At 31.8% G+C, this 10977-nt stretch overlaps 1 protein-coding gene across 1 annotated transcript in view; it reads right to left on the reverse strand.

Moving 5' to 3' along the window:
• Positions 1–9707, reverse strand: part of LOC130647406 (telomerase protein component 1-like) — a 31369-nt gene extending 21662 nt beyond the window's left edge. The window contains exons 1-11 of the mRNA XM_057453256.1: positions 7517–9707; positions 7230–7364; positions 6691–6852; positions 5985–6164; positions 5493–5722; positions 5342–5399; positions 4027–4126; positions 3650–3759; positions 1939–2023; positions 1767–1848; positions 464–638 (exon numbers count right to left, since the gene is read on the reverse strand). Coding sequence (XP_057309239.1) covers positions 464–638; positions 1767–1848; positions 1939–2023; positions 3650–3759; positions 4027–4126; positions 5342–5399; positions 5493–5722; positions 5985–6164; positions 6691–6852; positions 7230–7364; positions 7517–8080 — 1881 coding nt within the window. The 5' untranslated portion in view covers positions 8081–9707. The remainder of the gene's footprint in view (positions 1–463; positions 639–1766; positions 1849–1938; positions 2024–3649; positions 3760–4026; positions 4127–5341; positions 5400–5492; positions 5723–5984; positions 6165–6690; positions 6853–7229; positions 7365–7516) is intronic.
• Positions 9708–10977: the final 1270 nt, after the last annotated feature.

Raw genomic sequence — 10977 nt, forward strand, 5'->3', positions numbered from 1 at the left:
AAGTAAGTATATAATTTTCGGCATAAAAGAAACAACATAATAAATTATCATCATGGTGCGAAGTAAGCAAGGCTTTTTCATTTTTTGTTCTAATTTTATTATCCATTTTTATCTCTGCGATCAAAGTGTGTATGACAAAGTGAATTTAGCAATAGAGAGAACATAGTTCCTCTGTATTTTTTATATCAATTATGAAACCAACTTGAAATAATACAATGGCCCTCGTAGCTTACTAGTAGAAAAATGCTGATGTCAGCAATTCTAATAATAATGTCATCATATTTGTGGAATTGGGTAAAAATATGCTTGTAATTAATGTGATAAACGAAAAATAATCCAGAAATTGATCTTTCAGGCCTTTTATGTTTTAAAATATTTTTTTTTCCAAAAATTTTTTTAAAAAACAAAACAAATTTAGGAAACATTAAAAAAACAAAGCACATGAAAATAACACATTTCTTACTGTTCTTTTCGAACCCTTGCCATTTGAAATGTCACGACGTGCTGCCCAACTGGACAAGCTTAAAATGATTATCGTTCGTCCAGAAATCGGAGCTATGTTATGTATGGTGGAAATTTTCAATGCTGTATCCAATGCTTTTCTATATCTGGCTAGAATAGCCTTATTGTAGGTGTTCCTATAAAAAAATAACGTATCAAATTTTATGTTTACATTCTATAGGTACCAAAATTGCCTAAATTTAACAATTTAACAATGACAAACACTGTTACTAAAAGGGTGTCCCCAACTGAGAACAGTCTAAGAAGCCACAACAAAAAGAACTTAGTTTGATTAAAAAAAGCAAAATCACTGGTTGAACTCTTTCCTTGTCAAATAACTAAGAGCCTTCGTAAGCTTAGTTAATGCAAATTGGAAAAGTTACATGTCATGGCCAGGTTTCAATTAGCCAGCTACAACCTTAGTTTTAAAAAAAGGTCAAATCTACATACCCCTAATTTTTACCCCAATCAAAAATGTATAATTAATTTCAAAATGTCCAATATCCAAACAAGTGTTGTGGACTTTAGACATTTTAAACTGCAGTAAGAAATAGGGTGTAAAAGTCCTATATTGTGAAAATAATTTATTTTAAAAAAGGCCTGTATATATAAATAAATCCTGGCATAAATTTGATAAAATTGAAAGTTTCAGTTTTATTTTAAGCTGGAAGAAATGTAAAGTTGAAAATGTATTTTAAGCTGGAAGAAATGTAAAGTTGAAAATGTGCTTCTCATAAATTCCAGTCAAAGTAATCAAAAATGTTTTAAACTTTTTTCTCAAAATAAAGAAAACAGGCCTGTTTACAGGGGCGCAATTTTTTCTCTTCATTTATTCCCAAAAAAACCTTTGTTGTTAAAAGTTAAAGGCAATGTAGCAACTACTGATAATCAGAGTAACTTTAAAATAATTCTAGAAGAGGAGCATGGCTTCATTGACTTGGAAAAATAGTTGTAGAAAAAAGACGTGAAGAAAATAAAAATGGAACAAGTTGAACCAAATACAAAGAAAGAAATTCATTTATGATGACAAATAAAGAACAAAGAAAAAAAAGATTATATTCGTTAATATATTCTAATGTTCTCTTTTTGGCAGCCTTAATGTTCATAGAAAAATATATTCTTACAAAAAAAAGTGCATTGCTTCTCTCTAAATGTTTAAAATTGCGAAAATGTTGTAAGGGTTAACTGTATCATAAAATCGTAATCTAAAAGTTAATTTTTACTCAAATGGTGTAGTCCGAGAAAATAAAAATTCATGAACTTACAATGGTGTTCTTTTAACTTTTTTTCTTCCTCTGAGTTTGTAATTAGGTGGTATATAGGTAATTTTTACCCTCTCATCTGCATCTAAAAACATTATAAATATGCATAGTCAAAACATGAGGATTGAATTTTTGTCTATTTTTTTTGAAAAAAATGAATTAATATTGATCTTACGTAATAAGTCATGTTCCAATAGGTCAAGGATATCATATGCAGATAAGAACCGAAAAGGGAATTGTTTACTGTTGATAACTGAACGCTAATAAAAAAAAGGTAAAATTCTAACAAATGTATTTAGAGTGTCAAAACATGAGTATTTAGAGTACGTATTTAGAGTGTGAATGTGTTACTAAATCACTCATTTTCTTATACTCCACAGATCGTTTCATTGACAGCTAAAATCAAAGCATGCACAAGAGGTAGTGCAGGGCCTATACTGTTAGGCAGAACTATGGAAAATATTAATAATATTGCTGACATATGACTTAAAACAGTGGACAAGAATTTTGTTATCACAGGCCCACATAGCGAATGCAGGCCATTCCTTGAGATGAGTGCGATCGCACGCGCACTCGCCCACACACTCGTAAAAAAATTTAGAAGTGCTTTTTATCACACTCGTGAATTTTTTCTTTTTCTAAAATATTATAAAGCGATGAAAAAGGCTATTACGCTGATTCCATAACATTCATTTCTTCGTGATTGATTTGTTTAAAAAGTATAGAGAACATTAAAGTCGGCCTCTTTCCTTCATGCTGACACTCTTATGCTCGGCTGGTGCATTACACTGAGACTCGAACGAAAGACGGAAGACCATTTGGAACCATGCCACAAGTCAGTCCGACCTTCATTGTCACAGAGAATACTGCGAGAAGAGTGCGCACCTATGCAAGTTAAATATAAGCAGAACATGTGAGAGGTTAGGTGTCCTGTACCTTAATACAGCTTTCGGACGAATGTTCTCGTGATGTAATACCAAAGAAAAAACATGTTGAATAAAGTTTAAAAAATCTTTTTAAAAGGGGAAAGAGAAATCAAAAATGTCTAGAAATATATTTAATGCCAAAAAGATATAGCGAATCTGCCAACACATCATCACGTTCAACGCTGTTTCAACCTTGCATTTGTGGTTAATACGTTTTACCATGGTTTTACAAAATTCATTTCTATACAGCTTAACATATAACGTTTAAACGAATAACGTTTATAACGAATATTTGCAAGTGTGAATCACACTTGCAAATATTCACATCGCACTTGTAAATTTTGCTTACGAGTGCGATTTTTCGGTGGGTGCTTTTTGTAGCTCTGACATAGTTTTATTCAAGAAATGGCCTGCGAATGGACAAAAAAACCCTCTTTGTACGCAATAAGGACTGCTAGGCAGAACTGTGGAAAAGATTAATAATATTGCTGACATCAGCTATGGCCTGTCCATGGAGTGAAAAAAATTTCTTAAGATATTTGTTAAACCATTTTCACTTCTGAGTAAAACTTATAACAGTGGACAAGAATTTTGTTATTACAGGCCCACATAGCAAATGGACAAAAAAAACCCTCTTTGTACGCAACATGCACAAACTTTAGTGCATTAACATATATTAAGATCTGCTTTTTAATTTGCTGATATTTACTGACTTGCAACTTAAGTAACAATAATATATTTGTTAACCCTATAGGTAAATTACTGAAACAAAACATTGTAGTAGAGTGTTCTATTAAAGAGCTACTGACACAGCAACCTGACTAGAAGTTTGCTGATTAAAAAGAACTAACTTCTTATGACTTGCGACTTATTTTCATTATATTCCCTTCTTTGTAAAAATCCTGCAATAAATGTAACTTTGTTTTGTTCAATAGGCAAAAAGGGCTTTATCTACTATACCTCATCTGTTAATCTCTTTATTATTTTATCATGATATGCCCTCTTCAGGCCACAACGAATCATTGAACGAATGTTACGCAACATTGCCATAAATGGTAGCTTTTTGTGATCTAAAATGAGCATATATGTTTGTAGAAAGGACTTGCTTATTTATAATCTATGGATATGCACATACTTTGGAAGAAAAACCGATTAGTGTATGCTTCAATATATAAAACTTGAATTGCAATGCTGTTGTCAATAGATATGTAAATTTCAATAAATGAATGAATGAATGTATGAACAATACCATTATTACATCGCTGCAAAATAAAGAGAAGAACTCGTAACATTGAAAAAGTTAGCAAGAACATAAAGTTGCTGTGAAAAAGACATACCAATCAATGCTTCCCAAGTAGACGACTTGTTTCCTTTTGAAGAGACTTGTGTTTCCCAGGTTTCAGGAACAGGTAACTTCATACGTTTTCCAGCTTTTTGCTGAAATAGAAAGATAAGTTTTCTTAGTAAGTACGTAAACACCTTGTAATTTTATTTATTACTGAAACTAATCTTTTCTCAATTCAAACCTATATGGAATATCGTGACTTATGTTATTCTATTATTATTATTATTATTATTATTATTATTATTACTAGTCGATAAAGCCTGTGGAAAAATCCACTATGGCAAAAGAACAATGGAAAAATAGGTTGCTTTAGTTTTTTTGCTGACGTCAGCAGTGCATATACAAAAAGAAAATTGGTAAAATTTTGTTATTCGTTGTCTGCAAGGTGTAGAGGTTGAAACGTTGATCAAAATAATATATAGTATCGTATGTTTTTCACAAACGCTTAAGGAGATATAAGGGCTTAAAAGTTTTGCTGACGTCAGCAAAGTCCCTACCAAAAGTTCCAAAAAAATTTTTCACAAATTCGTACACCCGTTGCATTCATCGTATAGATCTTGAAATGCTGATCAAGAAAATGTATAGGAACATGAAGTTTTGACAAACGGTTGCAGAGATATTGGGGGTTGCAGAGATATTGGGGTTTGAAGGTTTTGTGATAACGTCATCAACCCGTCCATTCCAAATTGGTCCCCGGAGGTCCCTAGTTACCCATGCAGTGAAAACTCATTGACGTCATCACCTAGTTTCCAAGTTATTTGGCCTCAAAGTTTTAAGTGCACTGTAACGACTTCATTAATTTTTAGTAGTGCTATTGACGTCGCAGCGTAACGTTAGAAAATTTAACATATTAGACATGCATTTTTCGGTTACTTCAAAGAAAATTTCAGTAAGATCAAAGGAAAATGAACATATCCACTTTGCCTGTTACAGACACACGGAACTGGCGTATTATTATATAGATTATTATTGAAATTGTTTACCCAGGATAGCCTATACAGTTCCTATTGGTACTGCTATCAACAAGAGTCCTGCAAAGGGGGTTGTAGTGCATTTAAAGCTCCCATTTGAGCTACGAGAGTCGTGCAAGCACAGCAATCGCTTAACTAGACAACAGTCTAAGATATCAATCTTATTCTCATGCTGAACGCTAAGCAGAAAGTATAGATTTACATTTTTATAGTCTATGTTTAGTTAAATCAAATATCTGTTAAAAACTGATACTTTGTTAAACGTTATTACTAATATTTCGTTATTGCAGATTTTTTATCACTGGTAAGTCAAACATCATTGACAATACTTCTTACATCATCAAATGTTCCTGAAAGTCCAGAACGATAAAATGCTTCCGCTGTTTCAGGATATCTATTGAAGTAAAAATAAATTAAAATATTTTTAATTAAATTTGTTTGTATGTATGTAAAAAGCAACATAAGTATAAAATAAAAAAGTATATACTTCTTTCCAATTAAAGCCATCACTTGATAAGCAGGCTGACTGATATGTAGCTTACGAACTAACTGTTTCAACGTCAATGCTTTTAATTCATATGTAACTTCGTCATCTTCATCATCATCACTGTCTTTGTCAGCATTAATTTCTTCATCTTCCAAACAATCATCACCACTATCATCATCATCATCATTATCATCATTATCTCTTTTAGAATCATTATCAAAATCTTGACTCTAACAAGTTAACGAGAAACAAATCATAAATCTTCTTCAGTTTCTTTTTCGAATAGCAGGTTTAGAGGCTGTTGTTTCACACAGATTGCACAGAAAAAATTTACTTGGATTTAACTTTCCCTGCTATAAGGCAAATTGGAAATTTCCTTAACAACTCAAGTACGCATGTTTAAAAACTTTCTTTTAGTCCAAATCAGCAGAACATTTTTTAAAGTGGAAGACAATATATAGTATTTATATATACAGTAAAATTCTAAATTACCTTGTCTGGGGACGCACTTCGCCAATCTTTTGACATCTTAACAATAGTTGGTTGAGCATTTTTCTTCTGTTTATTGTATTTAGCTAGTTGGTACTCATCAAAATCAGGGAATTTTGCAATCATTGCTTTTCTCAATGCAGCAGGAAGTGATCCAAAATTGAGCTTCTTGTCAAAAAAGGACTACAAAAACACAAAAACTGTTATGCTTGTCATGATAATACATATTCACTTAAAAAAATGTTGTAAGTAACATTTTAAGTAATTCACTTATACCAAAAAGATTATGTGTACAATTGGCTGATAATTAATATACATAGAATTAACCTACAAACAGAATGCTAATCTCTCCTTCAGCTGTATTTTGATAAATTATTAACTATTCCTCAGTCATTTTGTATACTTTCTTGTAAAATTTACAACCAGCAGTGTAATCTAGATTTCTTAGTAGGAATTAATGAATAAATAAATTGTTATTGTTTAATTGGAATTTATCCTGAATTTTCCAATTTCCCAAACTTGAACCCCACATACACATAGGGCATCTGAGAAGACGCCCTTTTTTTTTTTTCAAGGCCCAACCTAGGCCACATGCAGTCAGAGATCTTTAAAAAAATCACAATTTAGATATAGCAGTTACTGTTTTAGATTTCTGGATTAAAACCTGGTGACATAAAACCACATAAGGTAAAAAGTAATGAATGACTACCTGGTACATTTCTGCAACAGAAATCCAATCCGAGGGTAGGACAATTGAAGCAGAAAAATATTTCTTTATAAATGGCCGTGCTTCCTGATGAAAAGCACATCGTGCTAAGATGAAATTAGCAACAGTCCTGATGTTATATTCTCGTCGCGTATACAATGCCAACTACAAGTAAAAACGATTGCAAAATAGTACAAACAGAAAAACTTATAATGGAAAAGCTATAGACATTATAACGCACATTAAATATATCTTAAGTGTTTTGAGCATGTCATACCATTTCAAACAAAAACTGTTTCACATTTTATAGTAACTAAATAACGCAATTGATGTTACTAAATTTTCTCATCATTTCCTATAACATATAATCAAAAACCACTCGAAAAAAAATTGAGGGTACTTTGGAACTATTTTTTGATAAAATTTACATGGACAGAAATATTTATTTTAGTAGCAAAAAAAAAAAAGAAGGTCTGGTGATTTCACAAAAACTTTGTTTCTTTTAAAACCAGGTCAATAAGTGAGTAACATATTTTCATTACCTTAAGTAAAAACTCTGGATCTAGCTTTGCCATTGCATCTAAGTCCAATAACATAGTCTTTCTTGTATCATCATCGCGGTTTTCAAGTTTTGGTGATTTTAACAAAGCAATAGAAACAGAGTTTATCAGGGAAGTCTATAAAAAAAATTCTATTAGTATATATTATCATATATCACCAATTGTCTAATCAATACAGAAATAAATCAATCCATTACTTAATGAAGCAATGAAAGGTTATTCACACTAATTATATTCTTTTTGTGCTCATAAAAAAAAGAAGCGCTCACCTTTAACTGGTCTAATTCCTCTTTTTTACGTTTGGCAATTGAAATGACATCAACTTTTTCTATAAAGTCTTGATTTTGTTCAATATCTTGCTTCATGTTAAGTAATTCTTCTTCCATTTTTTTCTTCTCATCAAAAGTTAAATCATAGACTATACTTTCCACTATCAAATCATCTTTATGTTCTAATTGAAGTGTTGTTTTTTTTGTTTTTGTTTTTTCTCTTTTGTTTTTTATAGTTTTTGTTGTTGTTGCCGCAATTGGCTTTGATGGTGATTTTCCATGCTGGACATAGGTATTTTTACTAATTCCTTGCAATGACCTCACTGGTTGTGTTAAGTTTAAAGTTGAAAATAAATTGGGTTTAATTGACGACATACTAGACAGGGATTTGGTGCCCAGATTTTTCATAGTTGATGTCAAATAGGAGCTTTGAAGTCTTGGGTTTTGTATTCTTCCTTTGACATTATGTTGGTTTGATAAGGGCGTTAATTTACTTCCCAATAGAAGGTTGGATGATAAATCATCCCTTTTCTTCAAAAGCGGGTTCTCCAACCTTCCAGCCATTTATTATGTATACATTCTAAAAATAAAGTAAGTTTTTGTCAACAAAATTTATGTATACATGATTTATGTAAGATATTATAAACAATAAACATAAATTATATGCATATTGTTGGACCCAAATGTTCAAAACAAACAAAAAGAGTTTAGATTGTCAGGCTGTAATATAGTGTACTCAGTAGCCGTTAAGCGGCTATTTCCTAATCGAAATTTATCCCAAATTTCTTAATTTATTAGAAGTGCTAAATATATTCACTACAAAATATGGGACTTATAGCCCATTATATGCAAGTTGTAAAAGAGTAACATTTCAATAATACCCACAACCACTTTGATAGAATTCCCATTTGGGATTTAGCGGCCCTTATTTTACATTTTTGGATTACAGTGTGACTGTGTTTGGCCTATTTTTGTATTATTCTAGTAGTAGTAGTAAAAGATACAACAGGAGAGAATCTTCATAGTTGGTAAGATATAGATAAGATGTATCAATAGTTGAAACAATCAAGAGTAGAGCCTTTGTTTTTGTAGACAGGAATAACCTTAGCTAATTTTAAAATAAAAGGAAAAACAATAAAAGATTAGGACTAGAAGATTTATTGAGATTTAAAGAATTGATAGTAGTTACACTTTAGTAGAGTCTTTTAACAGAATCTGTTAGTGAAAGAGAAAGAGATGAAGAGATGAACTGTTTAGACTAAAAAGGAAAGTACTACTTAAATCTGTGCAGGTGGCAACCTACTAAGAACTGCCTTGACTATTGAGCATACAAGGCTAATTTATAGCATCAGAAATTGTAAAGTTAGTAAGATTGCTTAGAAAATGGAGGAAGGCCAGACCAAGAAAAACTTACCAAAAATTAATGACAAATTTGAGACAGAAGAATTTGAGTTGTAACAAAATCTAGATCAGATTGAAAGGTTGTTAATCCAAAAACTACTAGTATGAGCTCCACAATTATTTACACGCAAAACTAGTTTAGGTAAAATATTAATGTGTAGCTAGCTATGGTAGTTACAATTTCTTTAATTTATACAAAAACATTAGTATTTACCTTGCCCTTTCCGTTTTGCACTGCTCTGTTGGGGCTTTTTTTAGAAATTAATGTTATAAGATGTGCATATTTTACATGCCTAGCCTCACAAATATCGAGGGATATACCCTGTCTATTATTTCCAGCAGGGGCCATTGCTTAGATGGAGAGTCCCAGCAACATTGTTTACATTAATACCTCCAAATGTGCATGCCAATAGGGCATTACCACTTATGCATGCTCAAGTTAATATTGAGACTATGATTCCATGTATTTAGCCAGTGTAGGTTTTTAACCTTTTAAAAAATTCAGTGTTGCTGTCCGCATCTTTTAAACCTTGTATTTTATTAAAGATGGATCTATAAAGGAGGCATACAGTACTGCTTGAATGCTATCTAAAAAAGCTTTTCTAACACCGTTTTTTGTTCTTAAATCTTTAAAATGCAATCTCTAAAAGCCTTTCCAACGCCACTTTTCGTTCTTAAACTTTTAAAATACGATTTAAAAAAGCTTTTCTATCACCATTCTTTGTTCTTAAATTTTTAAAACTAAATAGAACAATAGGACACACAATTTGCAAGCTAGCTACGGGAGGTTTGTTTGAAGGTGATAACTATCACTTACATGTAAAGTTACATTCGAGCAGTACTCTACATCCATAAAAGTTCACAGTGCCGTGAACAATTTTTTTTTTATCATGACGAAATTGTACCATGGAGAAATTGTACCTAATGTCAAAAAATAGCACTTCTGTAGCTAGGCTAAAGGTCCAGTATGTTAAATTAAATTTGTGCCAAATCTAACACATAGAAGAAACTTAATTAATGCACACAGAAACTACTATGCATAATAAAGTTAAAAAGATTTCAAAAATTGACTGACTGACCACTAAAACTGTATTAACTGTAAAAACGTTTAGATTTTTAAAGATGTGTAACTATAACACATCTTTAAAAATCTCGAATTCAAAGCAATTTACTAAAAAAGATTGAAACATTGCAATTCACAAAGCAGTATAATCTTGAAAAATGCAAAGCCAATATGTAAATGAATGGGTTTAGCCCATTTTTTTGCTTTTAAACTACATGCCCTCTGACGTTGTGTGGTGCAATACTTGTTGACCCAGAGGCCACAGCGGTTTCATTTTCTTCCAAAACAACAAAAATGCCATCGCTCTTCATCGTTGCTGATATCAACATAACAAGACTATACTCAGGACCCCAGAACAGGGGCTTTACCTTGGAGGATTTTTTTTACAAGAAATAAAGAAGTGAGGAGTACCATACTTGTCCCCAGGGTTATCCCTTTCTTTTTTTGCAGGCGTTTTGTAGCAAAATAAAATGTGCTTTGTAAGTAAAGAATTTTAATGTCTTGTTTTCAAAATCAACATCGTTGAATTAGTGCAACAATCCAACAAGAAGTCAACAGTAAAAAAACAAAAATCTTGTTATAAAAGGTTGTTTATACAGTATAAATCCGAAAAATTAACATAAAGTGACGATTTTAAATAGCTGTAAAAAATGTTAGCAAGAGAATTGCAGCACACCAAAGAAAACTCAGTCTCGTTTCGAGAGCTTTCCTAACGCTGTCTGATATTTTTGAACTACAAAATTTCTCTTTCTCAACATTGATCAATATAGCACCCTCGTCCCTAGGTTTTTTTTGTCTTTTTGATATGACAAGACGACGAAAATTATTTTCGAGGTCATCTCCTATATCAAGAAGGCAAGAAACCCTGGGGACAAAGGTGATCAATATAGTTTAAGGACGACGGAAAGTTACAAAGAATGAAGGTCGACTCCAGCACCGTTTACCTTGGGGCGGCGACGAGTTGCTAAAACTAGAATTCGTATAAATTCAAAATTAA

Source organism: Hydractinia symbiolongicarpus, chromosome 6 (genome assembly GCF_029227915.1).
Source record: "Hydractinia symbiolongicarpus strain clone_291-10 chromosome 6, HSymV2.1, whole genome shotgun sequence".
Classification (NCBI taxonomy): domain Eukaryota; kingdom Metazoa; phylum Cnidaria; class Hydrozoa; order Anthoathecata; family Hydractiniidae; genus Hydractinia; species Hydractinia symbiolongicarpus.